The sequence below is a fragment of the Copadichromis virginalis genome, linkage group LG9 (assembly GCF_057382275.1).
Source record: "Copadichromis virginalis isolate Kocher_CV1m ecotype Utaka linkage group LG9, C_Virginalis_male_GT1.1, whole genome shotgun sequence".
NCBI classification, from domain to species: Eukaryota; Metazoa; Chordata; class Actinopteri; order Cichliformes; family Cichlidae; genus Copadichromis; species Copadichromis virginalis.
In genome coordinates, this window is record NC_140626.1 from 31,989,356 (window position 1) to 32,016,896 (window position 27,541).

Genomic DNA, 27,541 nt, shown 5'->3' on the forward strand with positions numbered 1-27,541 from the left:
CAGGGCAGCAGACGAAGAGGAAGGAGGGGTGTGCGTACTGTGCTCTTTGCTGTGTCTTTCCGCCGTTTTAAAAATGGGCACTTTTTGAAGAACCCGCATCAAAGTATTGTGGAGAAGCGTCGTGTTAAATCTAATTGATGAACGGCTTTTTGTCAGGTATGTATTGCAGCTGCGAAGACGAACGTACGTTCTCCTGTTAGGTTACAGCTGGTAGGAAGGTGCGTTCAGTGTGTCTTTGTAATTTTAAGTTTCCATGTCAAACGAGATAAAACAGTTATTTCTGGATGCGCACTTATTTGCTGAGATTAACAATGTGTTTTTGTAAACCACGTGATGATTTAAGTAATTTAATCTTTACAGAACATGTGAGCGAGGCTAAAAGAGCAATTGTCTCTGCTGGTCCGACTCCAACTACAAAGCCGGCCCGCTCGCCCCCTCCTGAGTCTGAGAGGAGATCCAGAGTAAGTCAGTTATAACTACACTGGTTGCTTAACTTTATCATTTTCTACAGGGTCTCTCTCTCTTAGCTCACTTTGGTTTGATTTCTGCCTTCTGTTTAGCCTCTCTGTTTGTCTGCCTCAGTACATTAATGTTTTATCATTTGAGTTACACTCTCTGTTTCCCTTCATATGAAGGTGATGTCTGTGGAGTGATCATGACCTCGTTAATAATCCTCTGTTTTCCTTTTCCACTTCTCTTTCATATTCTTTCTGTTCTTGTGTAAGCTGCTAACTCTTGTGATGGACATTTCTTTATTTTATGTGTTGATCATATGTTTTGACAATATCACTTTAGTAATATCTATAGTACATTTTGTGCGACTTTGTTCTACACATAGGAAAACATCAAATAAGTATTTCACAGGTTATTCCACACACAGATGGGTATTGTGAGTGAGTTGGACTGACACTCCCAGGCACCATGAGACATTAGGCAGATAGTGAGACTCCTCCTTATCTCCAGGGAGGAGGTGTTGAGATGAAAATATTTGAAGTGCCTCAATTCTATGCTGTATATGAACTAAAATGCCATATAACCATATAGTGTAGTATTAAGTGGACATGGCCATGAAAAATAAAGGCATTAGACTACGTGTCCTTGGGGGGTGGAAAGCTGTAGACTCTCACCCACGCTTGCCTGTGAAAAAGTAGATAACAGGGGACCATCTTCTAGTGGAGATGCATTATAACTCACCTGTGCATTATAATAAAAGGTGTTGATTGCAGCTGACAGTGTCTGCAGACTTTGATAACTGTGACACCCTCGTGGTTAATCAGAGGCAAATCTGAGCCAGTGTGGATTTGGTTGTACAGCTCTCACACATACAACCTGAACTGCACATTGTAAGTGTGATGTTCTTCAAATTTGAACAAAGTAAAAACTAAAAAACTTTTTATTCACAAGTTGAACTTTTACTACTTTTATCCCCAAAATGAGCTCACTTCAAATGTTTACCACAGCATAGCGTCCCCAGGCACCTGAGACGTTTGGCAGATGGTGAAACTGTTTATCTTTGTGAGGTAAGAGGGGGCACTTGTGGATGAGCTGAAGGTATAGACCTGATGTCACTGTTTGGGTTCTTTGTCATTACAGGAGAAAGAAGTGAAAGCAGGCCCAAACCTCAGCACATGGATGACATCAACCAAAAACATCCAGCACCAGCAAGTAAAGATGAGCCAGCGGCGATCCCTGTGGAAAAGACTTTTCCTGCTATGAAGCAGCCCAGAAGACGCAAGCGCGCCAACGGGGAGGAGAGAAGCTTGAGCTGTGACCAGTGTGGAAAGACCTTTACTCAGAGATGCAACTTAAAATCACATCAGCTCGTCCACACGAAATTTAAAGCTTTCAACTGTGATCTGTGTGGGATGTCTTTTACTCACAGTAGCAACTTAAAAAGACATCAGCTGATCCACACCGGTGTGAAACCATTCAGCTGTGATCAGTGTGGAAAGACCTTTACTCGGATTGGTGGCTTAAAAACACATCAGCTGATCCACACCGGTGTGAAACCATTCAGATGTGATCAGTGTGGAAAGTCTTTTCAGGATAGAGATCACTTAGAGAGACATCAGGGCGTCCACAGTGAAGTTAAACCTTTCACCTGTGATCAGTGTGGAAAGGCTTTTACTGAGATTGGTAGATTAAAAACACATCAGCTCATCCACAGTGGAGATAAACCATTCAGGTGTGATCTGTGTGGAAAGTCTTTTACTCAGATGGGCAATTTAAAAACACATCAGCTTATCCACAGTGGAGATAAACCATTCAGTTGTGATCTGTGTGGAAAGTCTTTTACTCAGATAGGCAATTTAAAAGTACATCAGCTCATCCACAGTGGAGATAAACCTCTCACCTGTGATCAGTGTGGAAAGGCTTTTGCTTACGTTGGTAACTTAAAAAGACATCAGCTCATCCACAGTGGAGATAAACCCTTCAGCTGTGAGCAGTGTGGAAAGTCTTTTACTCACATTGCTGCCTTGAAATCACATCAGCTTATCCACTCTGGTACTAAACAATTTGTATGTGGTGACTGTGGAAAGGCTTATATTGAGATCGAAAGGTTAAAATCACATCAGCTCATCCACTCTGGAGTTAAATCATTTAAATGTGGTCAATGTGGAAAGGCTTTTACTCACATGACTGGCTTAAAATCACATCAGCTCACCCACTCTGGAGTTAAATCATTTAAATGTGGTCAATGTGGAAAGGCTTTTACTCACATGACTGGCTTAAAATCACATCAGCTGATCCACTCTGGTGCTAAACAATTTGTATGTGGTCAGTGTGGAAAGGCTTTTACTCACATGACTAGCTTAAAATCACATCAGCTCACCCACTCTGGAGTTAAATCATTTGTATGTGGTCACTGTGGAAAGTCTTTCATCCATAAAACAAATCTATTGAGGCATCAGAAAACCCACAAAGTGTCCTCCTCTGAGAAAAGTGGAAGACCAATGGGACATTACTAGGGCTGCCACAAATGATTATTTTGATAGTCGACTAGTCACCGATTATTTTTGCAATTAGTCGACTAATCAGATCATGCATCCATTGGACGTAAAATGTACAGCATGCATCTGCTCTTATATAACTATCATGAGCTTACAGCTTTAAGTGTTTAAGGTCTGTGCTAACTAAGAATAGAGACAAGGTGATAGTTTATTAAATTTTAATGAAATGTGCAGATTGTTTCGGTGAAGTTTAATAAACTCCTTGCTAGGGATGGGTACCTGTATCCGGTGCCATGACGGCACCAGTTCTGACATAAACGGTAGTAACCAGACCGAAAAGAAGCGCACATTTCGGTGCTTTATTTCGGTGCTTTTATTTTCCTGAGATGTCATACACTTTAGATTCTAGCCAATCATTTTACGTTTCCGAGGATAGTAGGCGGGTCCAGGTACGTACGTTCTTTTGGAGCAGAGCTACAGATTAAAAATGCCCAAGGCAAAGCGGTGAAAAGTCTGGCTGTACTTCACAGCAAAATATGCAAACTCAGCAGCCTGCAACAAGTGCTTTAAGGTGATACTTTGATACTGTCAAAGGAGGTAACACCTCGAATCCAATGAAACACCTGGCGACGCATAACGGTGTTTTTTAAAGCCGAAAAATGCGCCGTATTTGATAGCTTGCTGCGAGACCTCACACCGAGCACATCTACTGCGGGTGTGGTGCCTGTTATCGGACCCGGAGTTAGCAACATCCCCCAAAAACCCGAAGAGGGGAGTCCTGGCCCCTAGCCCTGCCAGTGTAGCAGAAATGATGATGCAGCAGCAGCCGTTCTTCTCTGCGTGAGTAGCTTAATGTTGTTCGTGTGTAATTTACGTTGAGTAGGCTAACCACATTATTACATTAATGCAGGTAAGGTGAACTAGCAAACAGCATCATATCTATTTGCGGCTGTCTTCTTGTTTGATGGCAGATACTCCCTTCACCCTGGCCAAAAAGGCTAAAATGACCAAAGAAAGATTGGAAAACAGTTAAACATGAGGTTTTTGGAGAAAGTTTGTTTTTTCCATTGATTAAGCACTGCTTCCAGCCAAGAGTGTTGCCATATATGCCCCATAGCTGCAGAAAAGACTAACATTGTTATCTTTTTACAAAAAAACAGCTGAACATGAGAGGTTTTTGGACCAATTTTGTGTTCTCCATTCTTTAAGCACCGGTTTGAACACCGTTTAGGCACCGGCACCGTTTCAAAAGTACCAGTTTGGCACCGGTATCGGATAAAACCTAAACGATACCAAATCCCTACTCCTTGCTATCTAAAATATAACAGGACACCGGAGTATATTCTCGAGCATCTCACATTTCTGATAATCAGCTGTCTGCTTGACGTTTTTTCAGCTGTGTAAAAACTATAACTTTAATCTCAGCCAAACCGATTTACTCAGGAACAAATAAAATACTGAAAAAAAAGCAGAACAGTAACATTTTTAAGTTATCTAAGTGACTTATATATCATGTTTAACCTGAGTAGCGAAAGATGGCGGTGGGTTTGGAAACCATTTGCCGGGAGTCCGGTGTTCTCACCGGCTCCAGGGAGCCTGTAACCCCGGCTAGCTATCGAAGTCTCCGAAAACGTCGGAGCACTTTTGAAAAAATGTGGTGTCTTGATAAACTGAGCAGATATTTGAAGTTTACACAGCTACATTCTCGCCTGAAAATATGTTAAGCGTTTACTTTGTGACCCAGAAAGAATGATAAGAATAAAACTGACTAGCTGCCGCCATTGTTGGAAACTGAGCTGTGCAATGAATTCTGGGACACAGCTTCTTCTTCTTCGGTGTTTAATGGCAGCTGTCATCCTTCTTCATGCAGTGCTGCCATCTTCTGTTTCAGTCCGTTATTACACTCTTAAATCCTACTACTTATTCCTGCGTCTTTTGGGATCTTACAAAGCTTCAAACGACGCCTTGACTATTAAATTAGTCGTTGGCGATTTTGATAGTCGACGTAATCGTGACTAGTCGACTAATCGTGGCAGCCCTAGACATTACCCTGACAGGGTTCATTTGAACACAGTGGGAGAAACAGGGGTTTGAACAAAAGTTCTTCTGGATGCTGCGTCAAACTTAAAAAGCTTGAGATCAGGCTTCACAATTCAACTTGTTCCAAGTTTAGCAAGTTAAACTTCACTGGCTGTGTCCACAAACAGCATACAGAGAAAAAATTACTCCCATCATCTGATCACAAGAAAAACAAATTGTCAGAAGAGTTCACCTTCTGGGTCAAACTGTCAGACCTGTTACGGTTTATTTCAGGAGTCCCCAATCCCAGTCCACGAGGGCCGGTGTCCCTGCAGGTTTTAGATCTCACTCTGGGTCAACACACCTGAATCACATGATTACTTCATTACCAGGCCTCTGGACAACGTCAAGACATGTTGAAGGGGATAATTTAACATTTTTAAATCATCTATGACGGATCAAGGACACCTCTAAACCCTGCAGGGACACCGGCCCTCGTGGACTGGGATTGGGGACCCCTGGTTTATTTGGCTATTCATCGTGAGGTAATTATCAGTGTCAGTGCTGCGCCACTTCTATTGTAACTCACATGAAATGTGTTTTAAATGGGCTCTATTGTCTTACAATATTGTGTGAGTCTGTTTTGCTCCACAAAGACACAACCCCTCCTGCAATTTTTAATGTTACAGTAAAAAAAAGGTAAATTGATAAATTTGTGTCATTTTTAAACGGGCAGTATGTGGAAAACTAAATATTTTCTTACCCATGTGTAAAGTTTTCAGTGGTCTGTGTTTTCTTACAGGATGTGAGTGTGTTTTGCTCCATGAAGAGACAAACCTACATTTTTTTTTATGTTGCAATAAAAATATTTTTATTGTAAGTCATAAATGTGTCATTTATGATAAAACTGACTTGCTGTCCCTTTGTTCCCGTGTACCTAAGTAATTGTGGGTAATATCTTGATGCATGCTCAATCATCCAGGTAAGGAAATCCCAGAAGTTGATTCTGTTCATCTGGACGTAGCGTTTTCAGTGGGACAAACGTTTCGTCACTCATCCCAGAGACTTCTTCAGTCTCAGCTGACTGCAGGTTTCTCCAATCTTATAAAGAGTACATTTGCATAATGAATGAACCCCCCCAGCAGGCCTGAAGGTGCCTGCTGGGGGGGTGGTTTTCCATGACGAAGGACTCAAAACAATATCAGAGCCTTAGTCCAAACAATTAAAAAACCCGGCTGCACCTCCAGCAGCAGCGGCACACAGTCCAACAAGCCAAGTTCTTGTGGCCAACTTGGTTGGTGGCAAATCCGGCAAGACCGTTTAGGCAGCCTCCCACGGGTTCAGTGGCACCAAAACAGTCTAGGCGGCCTGCGATGAGACCAGTGGCAGCAGCATTGCGGCTCAGGCAGCCTGCCCCGGGTCCAGTGACAGTGGTGTTACAGATCAACCGGCCTGCCCTGGGTCCTGTGGCACTGATAACATAACGGCTCCGGTGGCTCTCAACAGCTCCTTAGCTGTTGGCCTGGAAAGTGGCCAATGATTATTGGTCTTGGCTGATGGCTGGTGTTTCGCTGCTGGACTCGGAAGCAGCGGTGCAGTCGGTGCTGGATGAGGAAGCGGGTGTGCAGGTGTGGTAGGTATGGACAGCTCGCAGACCCCCGGTGCTCAAACCTCCGACTCAGGCAGAGCGGGACCATCCGGTGCGCAGATCCTCTGCGCTCAAACTTCCACCTCAGGTTGAGCGGGCACCTCTAGTGTGCAGACCCATGTAGCTCAAACCCCCAGATTGGGCTGAATGGCGCTCTCTGGCGCACAGACCCTCGGCCCTTAAACCTCTAGCCTGGGCTAAGCAGCCCATCCGGCACGCAGACCCCCGGAGCTCAAACCTCCAGCTCTGGCTGAGCAGACCCCTCTGGCTCGCAGACCCTCGACCCTTAAACCTCCAGCTCAGGCTGAGCGCTAATGCTAAGCTCCATTCCCAATCTGGATAGTTATCATCTGGTTATGTCTGGGGATTACAACCTGGTAATGGATTCTGTTTGGGATCGCTCTTCCCAATCTTTACTAAGACCTGTTATGTGACGGCTGTGTGCAGGCAGGAAAAGGACCCAAGGTGCAGACTCCGAAGACAGATGTGAACTCAAAACAGCTTTAATGTTAAACTCAAATATAACATAACTGGAAAAAATCAAAATAAACTTACACCAGAGGACTGACAGAACACACAGCTAGGTAAACAGTAGATCGCAACACAAACACAGGGCTCAAATACACAGAGGGAGCAATCAGGGAATGGGTAACAGGAGGGAAGCACAGCTGGGGCAAATCAGGCCTAACGAGACAAGGGGAAGCAAAACCAGACACAGTAACATCAGACATGGACTTTCAAAGTAAAACAGGAAACCCATAACACAGACTGAACAAAAGACACAGACTCACATGCAAGCACTACAACAGAGGGAACAGAGACGTGGGACCAGGGCAGACACAGACACTGACTGGACACGGGGATATAGCAGACAGGGGAGACAGAGCAACTAGAGAAGACAGAGACATAAACCATAAGACAGAACTCAAAGAAACCAAAGACTAGAAATAATAAATAATAAACTCAAAAACCCTGGGTCAACGACCCAGGCATCCTAACAAGACCATCTAAATCTGTGCAAACAATTCAGTCGTTCGTAGAGCCACATAAACTTGTAGACCCTTGGAGATTTAAGTATCCCACTAGAAGGGAGTATTCATTTTACTCTAATGTGCATAAGTCATTTTCTAGGATAGATTTTTTTTCTGGTTGGCCCCTACTTACTGAGTGCTATTACAGACTGTAAATATGATCCAATTGTCATTTCTGATCATGCCCCGGTTACAGAGGTGGGTCGAGTATCCAAAAATTGTACTCAAGTAAGAGTAGCATGACTTTGAAATATTATTACTCAAGTAAAAGTGAAAAGTAGTCTTCAAAAAAGTTACTCGAGTAAGAGTAAAGTACTTGGTGAAAAGACTACTCAAGTAGCGAGTAACTGTTTGAAATGTCCGATTTATTTTATAAATGCTATCAGACAAACAAAAATTAATAAATATACAAATTTTAGTATTTCCAAAAGGAATATATGTAAAAAGATCAACAAAATAAAGCACAACAATTCTAATTTCCAGATTTTCACAACATTTTTCAAACAAACTTTTTTCACCAATACCTGCAGTAAATAATATAAATATATAAACAGTGCAAACAATTTCCAGTGACAAGATATGCTGTAAACTTTATATTCATTTTTGCTCCAAATGCCACAGCAACCTCAGAGAAAACAGAACGAGACATCTTCCTCATGTACATACAAGCCAGCTCAGTTTACCATAAATTGTATGGGTGTGCATCTATTTCTGCATATTTAGCAAAAATGTGCCATTTCTTCACTCAGTGAGGTGATGGTTAAGCTTCAGCAGCAGTTTGCTCTCAAGGTTCTTTCTGTGAAGCTGTGACTGTTTAGCAGTGAACAGGAGTCCTGCATGACTGAGAAGTCCTTCACAAGCTCCAGATGCAGGAAGAGCTGTATTGCCTTTGATTGACAGCTTCTTGATGTGAGGAACGCCATACAATAGATCCACACCTCCAGTGAATGGACATGAAAGGTACCGCTCCAGCCCTGCATCTGGCTTTCCTGACCCCATGGATCTATCATCTTAGTCGGTTAGGCTGCTGTTTGCGCTGGCATCATCCAGCTTTGTGTCTAGGTGATGTCTGATGAAGTTGAGACCTGTGGAAAGATGTATGGTTTTCAAAAGAATCAGGTCTCTTCATTATAGTGCTGTATACACTGCAAAGCTGCGGATGTTTGGCAAGAAGATTTGATCACACTGGAGATGTTTTTTACTAACTCTTGTAGAAAAACAAAATCTTGTCATTCATATCCCGCACAAACAGTTTGCAATGAATTCCAGATTAAGTTTAAAATAAGAACGCGTGCAAGGCGAAGCAGTGCTAGCCAATAGATCCTCCTGTTTGGCTGTTACTCTGGGAAAAGACAAGAAAGACGGTGATGGAAGCGTGACTGGAGTTGCGATGTAGTCTATATAATATTTATATTGTACGAATGTGATAATTCTGTATATTGTAATAATGTGATATTATATTGTTAAAAAACGTGAAAGGTATATTGTTAAACAATATACTTTTCACTTTTCTTTTGCCTGGGTGGCAGCTCTACGCTTCCATAGCCGAGGCTTTTCAATGTGGCCTCACAAAGTTATCACGACTACAACAAGCATGAAAAGAGTTGGATGGACATTGCTGCTCAATCACAGCTGCCTGGTCAATGTTTTTCATTAGTAATTTAGCAAAGTTGACAGTGGTGGTGTGTGTCTGTGTGAGTGAGTGAAAGACAGAGAGGGAGAGGGAGAGATTGATTTTGTAGGATAAGCATTAGAGCTGGGCGATAGAACAATAACTAAATGTATTGCGAAATAACTTTTTCTCAATAGAAAAATTAAACTATTGCGATAGGCCTCATCTCTCTTGGACTCTTAAAAAAAAAAGAACAGCCAATCCAAATTAAGTTGCACAGAGAATCACTAATTCGTCATTCGGCTTTTGTCAGACTAAAGTAACTGTTAAAACTGTTTGAAAAGCTAATCTATACAACAAGGAGAGATTGAGAATTTCCTTTTAGTTCTCAGTTTATTTGATATTGACAAAAGTTAGTCAATTTTGTCTGTTCTTCTGTAAAACCAACTAAGATTTATTTATAGAATTAATATTTTGTTTCTAAGTGGAATTGACAATTTAGTCTGTTTTGTTTGTCCTATTTTGAAACTTAAACGCTTTAGCGGCTGCCTTTTGTGTAGTTTGCAATATTTGCCTTTATTTATCTGAAAAAGTCTCGTGTTCCTCAAGTACATGGGGGAACTGCGAACTGTGCTTCAGCGACTCACACATGCAGGAATTTTTAAAAGAACCAAGAGAGGCACTGAAAAGGATCTGCAACGGTGAGCTGTTTTGATTTGGGAGGATTTTCAAGCGGACCAACAGGGAAAGCCTCGCTTCCTTACTGCTGCAATTATTGGGTGCAGGTTCCTAGAAACTCAGTTTGGGTATTCTAGTGGGTGTTCTTCTTCGTCTAAAGGCGTAAATATGATGTGGGGAACATGAACAGAAGCAGTGACTGCAACACTGCATGGCAGATTTTAATCCCTACAGCATGTTGTGTCACCAGAAAGCAAAACCTTTCCTGTGATTTCTGGTAGATTTGGTTTTTTTGTTTGTTTGTTTGTTTTAGTACCAGGCTGATTTTGCCAGATAGGTTAGGGTTGTTTTCTTTTTGTAAGAGAAACACAGGTTTATTTTTTATATATATTTAGACATGTCCTGAACAAGGCCTAATATGTTTTGTTTGTAACGGTGCACTTAGGGGGAAAAAACCTGCCAGGTATCATCCCTCTGGGGGTGATATTTTGTGTGTTGATGATGTAAAAGCAGGCCTGCAAGATCAGGAGTAAAAGTGTTATAAAATACTTTAATTGAGAGCAAATATAAGGTGAGCTTCTCTAGATTACAATGGGCTTCTGAGAAAATTCACCTACATAGGACGCTGACCATATTAGATAGTAAGTCCTCTGTTTTAAAAGGATTGTAGCGATTCAATCCATTTCAAAAGCAATAAGAATAGTTTTTATTTTTGGAATGATGAAATATTGCTGTCAGTGGATATTTAAATTCATGCGCTGTTTTCTACTATCAGCAATGATTGGTACGATTGCATGTGACTGGATGAATGCATGTGATTGGACTGTGGCTGGACTGATGATGTGGACTAAGTGTGACTGACTTGAAATTGTGAAGACCTTAACTATTTTAGCATTAGTCACTGCTAATGCCTAACCCACCCAAACAGTGAAAAAGGGTGGATGTATGTGCTTTTGTTTGCTTGTTTTTGCAGGAGCAGGAGGATGACAGAGACCAGAGGAGGGGAGACTGTAGGTTCACATGAGTGTGTGTGGGCCTTACAGACTTAACCCTTAAGCTGCTACTTTTCTGTGTTACTGGTTTTGTGTGGAGAAAACTGTGTTTTCCTGGCTGCTTGTTGGTTACAGTAACACACTGTATTGTTGGAAAATGTTAAATGCTACAGGAGAAAAATGTGTATTCAATGTGAAACACATACTGTGTTAAAATTGGTATCACTCCTTTCACAGACAAGGAGGGTTGACCACATGATTTACAGCAACACCTCTGGAATCTGTTGATCCAGGCCCGACCTGCGAGGAAACACCACTGGCTAATGTTTTTTTTCCCTCTCTAAGGGTTCTGGCGTCACGCAGGCAGACATGAGTGAAATGAAGCAGATTGTGCAGTGATTACTCATTATCATATCGTTATTCATTTTAAGGTGTTGAGCTCAAAGTGTGAAAACAAGTGAGTGACATTACTTAAGATAAAACTACTGTAACCAGTAACTTAATTAAACACATGGGATGATCCATGGTTTGAGCAAATTATGGTAACAGTAGTGTTTTAATGATTTGGGGAAATAAACTGCATATGACACACTTTTGTCTGTGTTGGATGCCTTATTACTCTCATAACCTACAGTTGTTCGTAAGTGTGAAGTTTGTATTTACTCACCAATTTTGGTTTCTAGGTAATTGTGGTGTGGATGCAGGCTCCAGGCAGAGCCAAGAGTTAGACCCACTTGACATGACATTAATGCTGATTTTAGTCTTTAACAGGGCTGAAGCAAAATTACTCCGGAGGAGGAGCCCTGATGTTGTCTGAGAATTTGTGTAACTAACCTTTTCCTTTTTGTTATTCTCCTAGTTCTGATGAGTTGACTCATGGGAGAGACCACGTGTCAAACGGAGGGATTCTAGGTTTAAACAATGTTTTCTATGTTTTCCATGAGTTTTTTCATGGTGTTTTTGTCCATGGCTTTTTACTGTGATTTGTGGGATTAACCGTTCATGTACAGGTATTAAACCTCTACAGGGGGGTTAAGTCCATGTTCAGATAAGGTTTTGATGATCTATAAGTAAACTTCACTGAACTGAAAGGAAAATGTGGTTTGAAGCCTCGCTTCTGTCAGTCTGCCCATGACTGTAGCTGCCTCCACCAGTGTGTGAATGTGAGAGTGAATGAATAGTGGAATTGTAAAGCGCTTTGAGGGTCTCGAAAAGTGCTATATAAATGCAATTCATTATTATTATTATTATGATGATGGTTGACGTGTTTTCTAAATGGTTAGAAGTTTTTCCTCCTAGTGAAGAGATACAGGTGCAGCAGCCAGAGTATTGCTGGAAGAAATCATCCCAAGGGTGGAATCTCCTGACTGAGTCTGCGTGCTGATCAGAAGTCTTCAGAGACCCAGCAAGAACAGGGACCATTCATAACAGAGCTGACAGCCCAGGCAGTGGTTAAGGTCAAAGGTCATGGGGTTTGGGGCCCTACTAGTCATCATGAGAAGATTCCAGAACCACAGCAATAACCATAAAGCTGCGTTGGAACAAGAGGGTGAGGGCTGAAAAGAGCCCCCTCCTCCAACAAGAGCGTGCTGAGCTCCAACTCAGCAACTGCAGAGTGAGACTCTGTGGCACCCAAGAGGGATCTGCGAATGAATGCTTATCACACCTGCTTAAAACAGCCAATCAGTTTCCCTGGAAAGCTTAGTGTGTTTTCAAGTTACGGAGGTTGTTGTTGTGACGTTAATAATCATTTTATAAATGATATGCATTTACATGATTCTCCGAACATCACAAACTCTGTTAGAGTCCTGAGCATGAGTAAAAGTGATTGGAGTAATTATAGCATGCATGTTTTACAGCAACTTGTGTGCATTTTGTAGGGTAGGTAGACTGATTATCTAGCATGTCAGTTCCTGATGCGTAAGTGCATTAGGCCCTCATTGTCTGAGTAAACATAGTGTGGGATTATAATATGATCTTATGCCATGTTATACCCCTAATTAAAGATTGTGAAATCATTATGTAGTTTTAGTTTGTAGTATTCTCCTGAATTAGGTGAAAACTATTACAGTTATTAAACTGATTTGTATTACGTTAGACTGCTGATTCAGTGTGAATGAATGATATTGTTTATGATGCATTATACTGCTGAGTTATAAGAAACACGGTTTTCAGAGAGTCAGGTCCTTGCTTTTTCTGATAGTGGAGGAGACAGAGAGCACATTCCACGGGAGACTACACCCCCACCGTTGTTGAAGGCAGACAAAATAGGGAGCCAAGGCCATAAGTCAGGCTCGCTAGGAGTTAGAAAGAATGTGAATGTTTAGGTTTTTACGACTAGGTGCGGGCCACTAGAGGCTATAAGAGTTTGAGTAACCCTCCACCAGTTTGAGATTTGCTGTGACCCTCTTCATGCATGTCTCCCCATCTGGATGGTTTATGCTCGTAAAGTGTTGTATGTATGTAATAAAAGATTGTTGATTGAGCATTTGTACACCGAGTATTGTCTGTCCTTCAGCCCAAAGATCGAAAGAATTGGGAGATTTTAACAATAGTAACAGTCGTGAGTTCTTTTGACATGTGTACTCAATTTTTACACATTTGACACCGTAAAGATTGGATTTTTGGTTTATCCCATTTCATTGAGGGATTTTGATCGGCCTCAAACATGCTGGAAGCACCTAAAGAAGGAAGTCGTTCTTCCAGAGTTGTGGTTGTTTTGGTTTCCCCAATCACTGATGTGGGCACAGTAAAGATAATTGCAAATGCCTTGGAGAGGGTTCACACCTTTTAAACGGGCTGATGGCCCTACAATAGTAAAGAGTACAGTACGCTGCATAGACAGAGAGGAAAGATCTATAATTCTGTTGCAAAATGTAGCTCAGAAGTGTTGGCTGTGTGGAAACTCATGGCTACTTTTGGGTTTTACTTTAAAACTCGAGAAGCACTAACATCAGTGTTTGTTAGGATGCCTGGGTCGTCGACCCAGGGTTTTTGAGTTTTTGATATTATTTTATAATTTCTAGTTTTTGGTTTCTTTGAGTTCCGTCTTATGGCTTATGTCTCTGTCGTCTTTAGTTGCTCTGTCTCCCCTATCACCTGCATCCCCTTGTCTAGTTCGCGTCTATGTGTATCTTAAGTTCCTATATCCCCGTGTTCAGTCAGTGTTTGTGTCTGCCCTGTTCCCACGTCTCTGTTCCCTTTGTAGTGCCTGCATATGAGTCTGTGTCTTTGTTCAGTCTGTGTTATGTGTTTCCTGTTTTACTTTGAAAGTCCATGTCTGATGTTAATGTATCTGGTTTCGCTTCCCCTTGTCTCGTTAGGCCTGATTTGCCCCAGCTGTGTTTCCCTCCTGTTACCCATTCCCTGATTGCTCCCTCTGTGTATTTAAGCCCAGTGTTTCTCTGTGTCCGTGTTGCGAGCTACTGTTTATTTTGCTGTGTGTTTTGTCAATCCGCCGGTGTTAGTTTATTTTTGACCTTTTTCCCCAGTTATGTTATGTTATGTTATGTTTGAGTTCAGCATTAAAGCTGTTTTGGTTTAAGTTCTGTCTCCGGAGTCTGCACCTTGGGTCCTATTCCTGTCTGCACACAGCCACACCTAACAGTGTTACTATATGTTTGTGCTATTCATTTGCCTACAGGTTCGGACATTCACTGTCCCTGATGGCAAACATCTGGACAGGGCAAAGCAAATGGCACAAAGGAGTGTGTGATGTTTGGTGAGGCATGTGTGCCTCAATCCCTAATAACACTGGGGAAGAGGGTCTTTTACAGAAACAGTTAATAAATTGGGAGATTTAATGATAAAGTGGGAAATATATCACACACCTAAAAACTTCCTTATCTTAACAACGGGTTCTTATGAGAGAGCCGCTTGATGTAACTAAGACATATAACCTGTCTATTTCATACATTCGAGAACAGTGGGAGAATGATTTGGGTGTTGTGGTGGCAGATTTCTTTTCTCATGTATTAATCACACATTTAATCATATCACATTAGTTATGTAATATCACTTTCTCACTTTACCATAGTAAGAGCACTCCTGTCACTAGTTTACATGCATGTGGAAAGTTAACACAGTGAGGCCAATGTAATGGGAGACATTAAACAGATAGTGAGGCTCCTTCTGCTTATCAGGGATGTAAATCCTTAGGTGAAGGCTAAGCAGAAAACAAGGTCATAATTCTCTCTGTGAGGGAGGAGGTATAGCCCCCCCGTGAGAGGGGCCAACATGTGAGGTTGTGGAATGTTCTTTGTCTGTGTGTCTGTATATAAGATGTAAGGGCGGTGGCCACAATCCGGAGATGGTCCCGGTGTTTCACTGGGATGCTCTCTCCACATCGCAATGTGTTTATTAAACCCACTTCAAATCAAGCTCGCTGGGTGTGTTGCAGGTTATTGTTAAATTTTCCACGACAGTGCCCAGCTGTCTGACGAAGAGTGAGATATGGCTCTTACCAGGGTCCATTCGTCTTCTATATGTTCAAGACACTCCCTAATACAATTCAAAGTGTTACACAGGTTACATTTTTCAAAAGTTAAACTAGCAAAAATATTTCCGAACATAGACATAGACCCATCGTGTGATAGATGCAAACAGACTCCAGCTACTTCCCTTCATATGTTTTGGTCCTGTCCGAAAATTGCTCCTTTCTGGCCATCATTTTTTGAAGTCATCTCTAAAGCCTATGCCTATAACATCTCGCCTCCCCCTTGGTGACAATTTTTGGTTGTTTCTCTGGTATTGTGACTTCTGTTCCCCCTGCCCATTTACAGAGGGTTATTGCCTTTTTGTCATTATTAGCGAGACGCCTGATTTTATTTAAATGGAAGTCTACTACTGCTCCATCACACCACCGCTGGATAACGGATGTTATGCAAAATGTCAAACTGGAAAAAATCAGATGTACTCTGAACGGATCCATCGGCAAATTCCACACAACGTGGAACCCTCTGTTAACATACGTCAACAATTTATCCGGTCTGGAACTGGAATCTTCAGTGTTTTTGTTTGCCCTAGAACAGTCCTGTAAAAACAATAGAGAGGTGCACCCCCCCCCCCCTTTCTTTTTCTTTTTTTTGCTGTTGTTGCTGTGCTTTTTGTTTGTTTTTTTGTTTGTTTGTTTGTTTTGTTTTTTGTTTCCCTTTTCCCGTCTTGGTATTATCTGTCTTTATGATCTGTGGGATTGTTGTTTTGTGGTTTTCTGTAAAATAATAGGAATGCTATGTATGATAATTGGAAAACTACAAGTGTTAAAAAAAAAGAATTACTACTACATTGAAAGCTGTTATAGTACGCCTTAAACTCATAGACATTTGGAGATTCAAATATCCTCATTCCAAAACGTTTACTTAGTGCAACCTTTTGGTTAGTTTTGGAAAGTTTTGATAGCGATAGCATAGATGTAGGTGGCCTTCGCCAGCAACAGATCATAAAGCCGTATTAAAATAAATTTAACTTCCCCTAAATCTTCTGTTGTTAAATCTACACATTGGAAACTCAACAGCTCTTTTTTAGAGAAAGATGATGTGAAAAAGTCAAGTCAAGTCAACTTTATTTGTCAATTCTGCCACATGTACAGGACATACACAGAATAGAAATTGCGTTACTCTCAAACCCTAGTGATTAGAAAAATGCAAATAAAATAATTAAAAAGTAAAAATTTAAATAAATACAATACAATTTTACGTATAACAAAAAAAAGCTATGCAATATACAATATACAATATTCAAGTAAGAAGGCATAGTGGTGCAAAATAGGCAAATAGTGCAAATGGGGATTTAGTAGTGTACGGTAAGAGATAGTGTAACAACAAAGGCTTATGAGGTCCAATGCTTAAGCAGTCCAATGCTCCACAAAGTGACTGGAGCAGGCCAGTGAGTGCGTCAGAGAGTGAGTGTGTGTGTGTGTGTGACAGAGTTCAGTGAGACCGTGGTGGAGAAGAGGGGAGAGGGGGGCAGAATCGGGAGGGAGTTTAGCTTCCTGACAGCCTGATGGATGAAGCTGTCCTTCAGTCTGCTGGTCCTGGCCTGGAGACTCCGCAGTCTCCTCCCTGACGGCAGCAGCTTGAAGAAGCTTTGCATTGGGTGCGTGGGATCAGCCGCTATGCAAAGGGCTTTTTTAGTGAGACGGGTGCTGTAAATGTCCTGGAGGGAGGGGAGAGAGACACCAATGATCCTCTCTGCAGCTCTCACTATGCGTTGGAGGGTTCTATGGCAGGACGCATTGCAGGCTCCAAACCACACAGTGATGCAGCTCGACAGGATGCTCTCGATGGTGCCTCTGTAGAAAGTGTACATGATGGGGGCTGGTGCTCCTGCTCTTCTTAGTTTGCGGAGAAAGAAGAGACGCTGCTGTGATTTCTTGGCCAGTGCTGTGGTGTTGTACGTCCAGGAGAGATCCTCTGTGATGTGCACACCCAAGAACTTGGTGCTGCTCACTCTCTCCACAGACGCTCCGTCAATGGTCAGAGGAGCATGTTGGGTGTGCATTCTCCTGAAGTCCACAACAATCTCCTTCGTCTTCTCCACATTCAGAGAGAGATTGTTGTCAGCACACCACGTGGCCAGGCGTCTCACCTCACTTCTGTAGTCGGTCTCATCCCTGTTGCTAATGAGACCCACCACCGTTGTGTCGTCCGCAAACTTGATGAAGAGGTTGGAGCTGTGTGATGGAGTGCAGTCATGGGTCAGCAGAGTGAAGAGGAGGGGGCTCAGCACACATCCCTGCGGGGCCCCGTGTTTAAAATGATGGTGCTGGATGTATTACTGCCGACCCGTACTGCTTGAGGTCTTCCGGTGAGGAAATCCAACAGCCAGTTGCACAGTGAGGTGTTGAGCCCCAGCTGGACCAGTTTTTGAGTGAGCTGTTGGGGGATTATAGTGTTGAATGCTGAACTGAAGTCTATGAACAGCATTCGAACATATGAATCTTTTTTGTCCAGGTGTGTGAGTGCTGAGTGGAGTGCAGTGGAGATGGCATCATCGGTTGAGCGATTGGGCCGATACGCAAACTGGAAGGGGTCCAGGGAGGGGGGCAGGACAGTCTTGATGTGCTGCATGACTAGTCGTTCGAAGCACTTCATCAGGATGGGAGTAAGTGCAACAGGACGGTAGTCATTAAAGCAGGAGGGAGATGACTTTTTTGGAACCGGAATGATTGTGGTGGCTTTAAAACATGTGGGGACGACAGCCTGGATGAGTGATATGTTGAAGATGTCTGTGAAGACATCAGTGAGTTCCACTGCACAGTCTCTCAGTGCACGACCAGGAATGTTGTCAGGACCCGGAGCTTTACGTGCATTGATCCTGCTGAGGGATCTCCTCACGCTGTCCGGGGACAGAGTCATCACCTGGTCACCAGGAGGGGGTGGGGTCTTCTGTGCAGTGGTGCTGTTTCGGACTTCAAAGTGAGCAAAGAAAGTGTTCAGCTCGTTCAGCAGGGGGATAGTACTGTCACAAGTCTGTGGTGGGGGCTTGTAATCTGTGATGGTCTGAATGCCCCGCCACAGGCTCCGTGAGTCTCTGCTGTCTTTGAAGTGATGGGATATTTTCCTGGAGTACTGTCTCTTAGCCTCTCTGATGCCACGGGAAAGGATCTTAAAGAACTGATCTCAAACTATTGATCTATAGCTCGAGAAAAATTAAAGTTTGCAAATAACTGGGAATTATTAAAATTTGAAATTGACAAATATTTAAGGAAGGTTGGCAGCCTTAATGTGAAATCGAAAAGATTAGAGGAAGAAAAATCAATCTCTCAAATTGACACTAATTGAAGAGGATAAATTGAACCTTGCTAAATTACAAGATAAATTAGATGGCTTATACTCAGTGTTTTGCTTGTAAATAAATAACTGAAAAGTGGGACGTCCGTATTTATTCAGCCCCACTGTTCGCTTCAACAGTGCTCCGTGGGATGTTCAAGGCCTGGGAAATCTTTTTGTAGCCTAAGCCTGCTTTAAATTTTCAATAATTTTATCTCTGACCTGTCTGGTGTCTAAATCGAATCGAGAATCTGTGGCAAGATCTGAAAACTGCTGTTCACAAACCCTGTCTATGTAATCTGACTGAGCTGGAGCTGTTTTGCAAAGAAGAATGGGGAAAAATTTCAGTCTCTAGATGTGCAAAGCTGGTAGAGACATACCCTAAAAGACTGGCAGCTGTAATTGCAGAAAAAGGTGGTTCTACAAAGGTGGGGTGACCATGGCTCAGCGGTTGGGAAGCGCATCTGTAACCAGAAGGTCACCGGTTCGATCTCTCTGTCCTGGTCGTCGTGTCCTTGGGCAAGACACTTTACCCTACCGGCCAGAGGGGCCGATGGCGCGGTATAGCAGCCTCGCTTCTGTCAGTCTGCCCCAGGGCAGCTGTGGCTGCAACCTGCTTGCCTCCACCAGTGTGTGAATGTGAAAGTGAATGAATAGTGGAATTGTAAAGCGCTTCGGGTGCCTTGAAAAGCGCTATATAAATGCAATCCATTATTATCATTACAACGTATTGACTCAGGGGGCTGAATAATTACGCACTCCCCACTTTTCAGTTATTTATTTGTAAAAAAATGTGTGAAATCATGTTTGATTTTCATTACACTTCTTACGTGTACACCACCTTATGTTCGTCTTTCACGTGGAATAAAAATAAAATGGATTCATGTTTGTGGCTGTAATGTGACAAAATGTGGGAAAGTTCAAGGGGGCGTGTACAACCCTTTAAATAAAGAAGTGCTTGTGCTTCCTCTTTAAGATCTCCCGGATTACACTGAGGGTGGTATCGTGCACGTCTCCCACATATGTGCTTAATACATAATTGTTGTGTACTGGACCTGATCTGAGTATTGGTTGTTTGTTCTCAGCCCAACATAAAACAATCGCGACAAGAGGCTCAGCATGACCTCATTAAAAATGCTCCGTTTTCTTTTTCCACTTCTCTTCTTTCATATTCTTTCTGACGTCTTTTCTTGTGTAAGCTGCTAACTCTTGTGATGGACATTTCTTTATTTTATGTGTTGATCATGTGTTTTGACAAAATGACTTTAGTAATATCTATAGTACATTTTGTGTGGTTTTGTTTTACACATAGGAAAACATCAAATATGTATTTCACAGGTTATTCCACACACAGATGGGTATTGTGAGTGAGTTGGACTGACACTCCCAGGCACCATGAGACATTAGGCAGATAGTGAGACTCCTCCTTATCTCCAGGGAGGAGGTGTTGAGATGAAAATATTTGAAGTGCCTCAATTCTATGCTGTATATGAACTAAAATGCCATATAACCGAATAGTGTAGTATTAAGTGGACATGGCCCTGAAAAATAAAGACATTAGACTACGTGTCCTTGGGGGGTAGAAAGCTGTAGACCAGCGGTCCCCAACCTTTTTTGCACCACGGACAATATTTTCCTGCCTGACAATATTTTCATGGACCAGCTTTGTGAGGTAAGAGGGGGCACTTGTGGATGAGCTGAAGATATAGACCTGATGTCACTGTTTGGGTTCTTTGTCATTACAGGAGAAAGAAGTGAAAGCAGGCCCAAACCTGAGCACATGGATGACATCAACCAAAAACATCCAGCACCAGCAAGTAAAGATGAGCCAGCGGCGATCCCTGTGGAAAAGACTTTTACTGCTATGAAGCAGCCCAGAAGACGCAAGCGCGCCAACAGGGAGGAGAGAAGCTTGAGCTGTGATCAGTGTGGGAAGACCTTTACTCTGAAAGGTCATTTAAAGAGACATCAGCTCGCCCACACTGGATTTAAAGCTTTCAACTGTGATCAGTGTGGAAAGTCTTTTACTCGGATTGATAGGTTAAAAAGACATCAGCGCAGCCACAGATTGGTAGCTTGAAATCACATCAGCTGATCCACACCAGTGTGAAACCATTCAGCTGTGATCAGTGTGGACAGTCTTTTGCTCACATCAGTAGCTTAAAAGAGTAAACATTTGGGTAGGGCTTGAGGGTCGACACTCCATAACAGTTGGTGGCGGTAACGCACCATTTTATTGTTTGCAAACCGCCAATAAAACTGAAGAAGAAGAAGAAGAAGAAGAAGCAGGGCAGCAGACGAAGAGGAAGGAGGGGTGTGCGTACTGTGCTCTTTGCTGTGTCTTTCCGCCGTTTTAAAAATGGGCACTTTTTGAAGAACCCGCATCAAAGTATTGTGGAGAAGCGTCGTGTTAAATCTAATTGATGAACGGCTTTTTGTGAGGTATGTATTGCAGCTGCGAAGACGAACGTACGTTCTCCTGTTAGGTTACAGCTGGTAGGAAGGTGCGTTCAGTGTGTCTTTGTAATTTTAAGTTTCCATGTCAAACGAGATAAAACAGTTATTTCTGGATGCGCACTTATTTGCTGAGATTAACAATGTGTTTTTGTAAACCACGTGATGATTTAAGTAATTTAATCTTTACAGAACATGTGAGCGAGGCTAAAAGAGCAATATTTTTATGTTTAGTAAACTGACGTTTCTAAATGTTACTGCTTTTATTTCATTAGTTCTGACGAGGACAGCTGAGTGATGTTGTTGGTGAGCTTGGATTAAATCATCTCTAAACAAAGAACTTGTCCTCGTGGTGACTGACTTGGGGAGTGGAGGTCAGTGAGCTCATTGTCTCTGCTGGTCCGACTCCAACTACAAAGCCGGCCCGCTCGCCCCCTCCTGAGTCTGAGAGGAGATCCAGAGTAAGTCAGTTATAACTACACTGGTTGCTTAACTTCATCATTTTCTACAGGGTCTCTCTCTCTTAGCTCACTTTGGTTTGATTTCTGCCTTCTGTTTAGCCTCTCTGTTTGTCTGCCTCAGTACATTAATGTTTTATCATTTGAGTTACACTCTCTGTTTCCCTTCATATGAAGGTGATGTCTGTGGAGTGATCATGACCTCGTTAATAATCCTCTGTTTTCCTTTTCCACTTCTCTTTCATATTCTTTCTGTTCTTGTGTAAGCTGCTAACTCTTGTGATGGACATTTCTTTATTTTATGTGTTGATCATATGTTTTGACAATATCACTTTAGTAATATCTATAGTACATTTTGTGCGACTTTGTTCTACATATAGGAAAACATCAAATAAGTATTTCACAGGTTATTCCACACACAGATGGGTATTGTGAGTGAGTTGGACTGACACTCCCAGGCACCATGAGACATTAGGCAGATAGTGAGACTCCTCCTTATCTCCAGGGAGGAGGTGTTGAGATGAAAATATTTGAAGTGCCTCAATTCTATGCTGTATATGAACTAAAATGCCATATAACCATATAGTGTAGTATTAAGTGGACATGGCCATGAAAAATAAAGGCATTAGACTACGTGTCCTTGGGGGGTGGAAAGCTGTAGACTCTCACCCACGCTTGCCTGTGAAAAAGTAGATAACAGGGGACCATCTTCTAGTGGAGATGCATTATAACTCACCTGTGCATTATAATAAAAGGTGTTGATTGCAGCTGACAGTGTCTGCAGACTTTGATAACTGTGACACCCTCGTGGTTAATCAGAGGCAAATCTGAGCCAGTGTGGATTTGGTTGTACAGCTCTCACACATACAACCTGAACTGCACATTGTAAGTGTGATGTTCTTCAAATTTGAACAAAGTAAAAACTAAAAAACTTTTTATTCACAAGTTGAACTTTTACTACTTTTATCCCCAAAATGAGCTCACTTCAAATGTTTACCACAGCATAGCGTCCCCAGGCACCTGAGACGTTTGGCAGATGGTGAAACTGTTTATCTTTGTGAGGTAAGAGGGGGCACTTGTGGATGAGCTGAAGGTATAGACCTGATGTCACTGTTTGGGTTCTTTGTCATTACAGGAGAAAGAAGTGAAAGCAGGCCCAAACCTCAGCACATGGATGACATCAACCAAAAACATCCAGCACCAGCAAGTAAAGATGAGCCAGCGGCGATCCCTGTGGAAAAGACTTTTCCTGCTATGAAGCAGCCCAGAAGACGCAAGCGCGCCAACGGGGAGGAGAGAAGCTTGAGCTGTGACCAGTGTGGAAAGACCTTTACTCAGAGATGCAACTTAAAATCACATCAGCTCGTCCACACGAAATTTAAAGCTTTCAACTGTGATCTGTGTGGGATGTCTTTTACTCACAGTAGCAACTTAAAAAGACATCAGCTGATCCACACCGGTGTGAAACCATTCAGCTGTGATCAGTGTGGAAAGACCTTTACTCGGATTGGTGGCTTAAAAACACATCAGCTGATCCACACCGGTGTGAAACCATTCAGATGTGATCAGTGTGGAAAGTCTTTTCAGGATAGAGATCACTTAGAGAGACATCAGGGCGTCCACAGTGAAGTTAAACCTTTCACCTGTGATCAGTGTGGAAAGGCTTTTACTGAGATTGGTAGATTAAAAACACATCAGCTCATCCACAGTGGAGATAAACCATTCAGGTGTGATCTGTGTGGAAAGTCTTTTACTCAGATGGGCAATTTAAAAACACATCAGCTTATCCACAGTGGAGATAAACCATTCAGTTGTGATCTGTGTGGAAAGTCTTTTACTCAGATAGGCAATTTAAAAGTACATCAGCTCATCCACAGTGGAGATAAACCTCTCACCTGTGATCAGTGTGGAAAGGCTTTTGCTTACGTTGGTAACTTAAAAAGACATCAGCTCATCCACAGTGGAGATAAACCCTTCAGCTGTGAGCAGTGTGGAAAGTCTTTTACTCACATTGCTGCCTTGAAATCACATCAGCTTATCCACTCTGGTACTAAACAATTTGTATGTGGTGACTGTGGAAAGGCTTATATTGAGATCGAAAGGTTAAAAGCACATCAGCTCATCCACTCTGGAGTTACATCATTTAAATGTGGTCAATGTGGAAAGGCTTTTACTCACATGACTGGCTTAAAATCACATCAGCTCACCCACTCTGGAGTTACATCATTTAAATGTGGTCAATGTGGAAAGGCTTTTACTCACATGACTGGCTTAAAATCACATCAGCTGATCCACTCTGGTGCTAAACAATTTGTATGTGGTCAGTGTGGAAAGGCTTTTACTTACATGACTGGCTTAAAATCACATCAGCTCACCCACTCTGGAGTTAAATCATTTGTATGTGGTCACTGTGGAAAGTCTTTCATCCATAAAACAAATCTATTGAGGCATCAGAAAACCCACAAAGTGTCCTCCTCTGAGAAAAGTGGAAGACCAATGGGACATTACTAGGGCTGCCACAAATGATTATTTTGATAGTCGACTAGTCACCGATTATTTTTGCAATTAGTCGACTAATCAGATCATGCATCCATTGGACGTAAAATGTACAGCATGCATCTGCTCTTATATAACTATCATGAGCTTACAGCTTTAAGTGTTTAAGGTCTGTGCTAACTAAGAATAGAGACAAGGTGATAGTTTATTAAATTTTAATGAAATGTGCAGATTGTTTCGGTGAAGTTTAATAAACTCCTTGCTAGGGATGGGTACCTGTATCCGGTGCCATGACGGCACCAGTTCTGACATAAACGGTAGTAACCAGACCGAAAAGAAGCGCACATTTCGGTGCTTTATTTCGGTGCTTTTATTTTCCTGAGATGTCATACACTTTAGATTCTAGCCAATCATTTTACGTTTCCGAGGATAGTAGGCGGGTCCAGGTACGTACGTTCTTTTGGAGCAGAGCTACAGATTAAAAATGCCCAAGGCAAAGCGGTGAAAAGTCTGGCTGTACTTCACAGCAAAATATGCAAACTCAGCAGCCTGCAACAAGTGCTTTAAGGTGATACTTTGATACTGTCAAATGAGGTAACACCTCGAATCCGATGAAACACCTGGCGACGCATAACGGTGTTTTTTAAAGCCGAAAAATGCGCCGTATTTGAGAGCTTGCTGCGAGACCTCACACCGAGCACATCTACTGCGGGTGTGGTGCCTGTTATCGGACCCGGAGTTAGCAACATCCCCCAAAAACCCGAAGAGGGGAGTCCTGGCCCCTAGCCCTGCCAGTGTAGCAGAAATGATGATGCAGCAGCAGCCGTTCTTCTCTGCGTGAGTAGCTTAATGTTGTTCGTGTGTAATTTACGTTGAGTAGGCTAACCACGTTATTACATTAATGCATGTAAGGTGAACTAGCAAACAGCATCATATCTATTTGCGGCTGTCTTCTTGTTTGATGGCAGATACTCCCTTCACCCTGGCCAAAAAGGCTAAAATGACCAAAGAAAGATTGGAAAACAGTTAAACATGAGGTTTTTGGAGAAAGTTTGTTTTTTCCATTGATTAAGCACTGCTTCCAGCCAAGAGTGTTGCCATATATGCCCCATAGCTGCAGAAAAGACTAACATTGTTATCTTTTTACAAAAAAACAGCTGAACATGAGAGGTTTTTGGACCAATTTTGTGTTCTCCATTCTTTAAGCACCGGTTTGAACACCGTTTAGGCACCGGCACCGTTTCAAAAGTACCAGTTTGGCACCGGTATCGGATAAAACCTAAACGATACCAAATCCCTACTCCTTGCTATCTAAAATATAACAGGACACCGGAGTATATTCTCGAGCATCTCACATTTCTGATAATCAGCTGTCTGCTTGACGTTTTTTCAGCTGTGTAAAAACTATAACTTTAATCTCAGCCAAACCGATTTACTCAGGAACAAATAAAATACTGAAAAAAAAGCAGAACAGTAACATTTTTAAGTTATCTAAGTGACTTATATATCATGTTTAACCTGAGTAGCGAAAGATGGCGGTGGGTTTGGAAACCATTTGCCGGGAGTCCGGTGTTCTCACCGGCTCCAGGGAGCCTGTAACCCCGGCTAGCTATCGAAGTCTCCGAAAACGTCGGAGCACTTTTGAAAAAATGTGGTGTCTTGATAAACTGAGCAGATATTTGAAGTTTACACAGCTACATTCTCGCCTGAAAATATGTTAAGCGTTTACTTTGTGACCCAGAAAGAATGATAAGAATAAAACTGACTAGCTGCCGCCATTGTTGGAAACTGAGCTGTGCAATGAATTCTGGGACACAGCTTCTTCTTCTTCGGTGTTTAATGGCAGCTGTCATCCTTCTTCATGCAGTGCTGCCATCTTCTGTTTCAGTCCGTTATTACACTCTTAAATCCTACTACTTATTCCTGCGTCTTTTGGGATCTTACAAAGCTTCAAACGACGCCTTGACTATTAAATTAGTCGTTGGCGATTTTGATAGTCGACGTAATCGTGACTAGTCAACTAATCGTGGCAGCCCTAGACATTACCCTGACAGGGTTCATTTGAACACAGTGGGAGAAACAGGGGTTTGAACAAAAGTTCTTCTGGATGCTGCGTCAAACTTAAAAAGCTTGAGATCAGGCTTCACAATTCAACTTGTTCCAAGTTTAGCAAGTTAAACTTCACTGGCTGTGTCCACAAACAGCATACAGAGAAAAAATTACTCCCATCATCTGATCACAAGAAAAACAAATTGTCAGAAGAGTTCACCTTCTGGGTCAAACTGTCAGACCTGTTACGGTTTATTTCAGGAGTCCCCAATCCCAGTCCACGAGGGCCGGTGTCCCTGCAGGTTTTAGATCTCACTCTGGGTCAACACACCTGAATCACATGATTACTTCATTACCAGGCCTCTGGACAACGTCAAGACATGTTGAAGGGGATAATTTAACATTTTTTAAATCATCTATGACGGATCAAGGACACCTCTAAACCCTGCAGGGACACCGGCCCTCGTGGACTGGGATTGGGGACCCCTGGTTTATTTGGCTATTCATCGTGAGGTAATTATCAGTGTCAGTGCTGCGCCACTTCTATTGTAACTCACATGAAATGTGTTTTAAATGGGCTCTATTGTCTTACAATATTGTGTGAGTCTGTTTTGCTCCACAAAGACACAACCCCTCCTGCAATTTTTAATGTTACAGTAAAAAAAAGGTAAATTGATAAATTTGTGTCATTTTTAAACGGGCAGTATGTGGAAAACTAAATATTTTCTTACCCATGTGTAAAGTTTTCAGTGGTCTGTGTTTTCTTACAGGATGTGAGTGTGTTTTGCTCCATGAAGAGACAAACCTACATTTTTTTTTATGTTGCAATAAAAATATTTTTATTGTAAGTCATAAATGTGTCATTTATGATAAAACTGACTTGCTGTCCCTTTGTTCCCGTGTACCTAAGTAATTGTGGGTAATATCTTGATGCATGCTCAATCATCCAGGTAAGGAAATCCCAGAAGTTGATTCTGTTCATCTGGACGTAGCGTTTTCAGTGGGACAAACGTTTCGTCACTCATCCCAGAGACTTCTTCAGTCTCAGCTGACTGCAGGTTTCTCCAATCTTATAAAGAGTACATTTGCATAATGAATGAACCCCCCCAGCAGGCCTGAAGGTGCCTGCTGGGGGGGGGGGTGGTGGTTTTCCATGACGAAGGACTCAAAACAATATCAGAGCCTTAGTCCAAACAATTAAAAAACCCGGCTGCACCTCCAGCAGCAGCGGCACACAGTCCAACAAGCCAAGTTCTTGTGGCCAACTTGGTTGGTGGCAAATCCGGCAAGACCGTTTAGGCAGCCTCCCACGGGTTCAGTGGCACCAAAACAGTCTAGGCGGCCTGCGATGAGACCAGTGGCAGCAGCATTGCGGCTCAGGCAG

General features: G+C 42.3%; 2 protein-coding genes across 5 annotated transcripts; both read left to right on the forward strand.

Moving 5' to 3' along the window:
* Positions 1-26,120, forward strand: LOC146702255 (uncharacterized). Of its 3 annotated transcripts, none has more exons than XM_085468980.1 (3): positions 1-156; positions 21,430-21,615; positions 22,748-26,120. In XM_085468980.1, the coding sequence occupies exon 3, from the start codon at positions 22,783-22,785 to the stop codon at positions 24,121-24,123; it is 1,341 nt and encodes a 446-aa protein (XP_085325106.1). In that variant the 5' UTR covers positions 1-156; positions 21,430-21,615; positions 22,748-22,782; the 3' UTR covers positions 24,124-26,120. The 3 variants fall into 3 exon arrangements, with proteins under 3 accessions (XP_085325106.1, XP_085325104.1, XP_085325105.1); XM_085468978.1 differs by lacking the exon at positions 1-156 and adding an exon at positions 20,957-21,142; XM_085468979.1 differs by lacking the exon at positions 1-156 and adding an exon at positions 21,143-21,204.
* Positions 364-5,871, forward strand: LOC146702256 (uncharacterized). 2 transcript variants are annotated; one of them, XM_085468982.1, is made up of 3 exons: positions 993-1,343; positions 1,461-1,520; positions 1,594-5,871. In XM_085468982.1, the coding sequence occupies exon 3, from the start codon at positions 1,629-1,631 to the stop codon at positions 2,967-2,969; it is 1,341 nt and encodes a 446-aa protein (XP_085325108.1). In that variant the 5' UTR covers positions 993-1,343; positions 1,461-1,520; positions 1,594-1,628; the 3' UTR covers positions 2,970-5,871. The 2 variants fall into 2 exon arrangements, with proteins under 2 accessions (XP_085325107.1, XP_085325108.1); XM_085468981.1 differs by lacking the exons at positions 993-1,343; positions 1,461-1,520 and adding an exon at positions 364-461.
* Positions 26,121-27,541: the final 1,421 nt, after the last annotated feature.

What these genes read in the sequence shown, in the direction of transcription:
- LOC146702255 (XM_085468980.1), top strand. Translation starts at nt 22,783, where the DNA reads ATGGATGACATCAACCAAAAACATCCAGCACCAGCAAGTAAAGATGAG.
- LOC146702256 (XM_085468981.1), top strand. Translation starts at nt 1,629, where the DNA reads ATGGATGACATCAACCAAAAACATCCAGCACCAGCAAGTAAAGATGAG.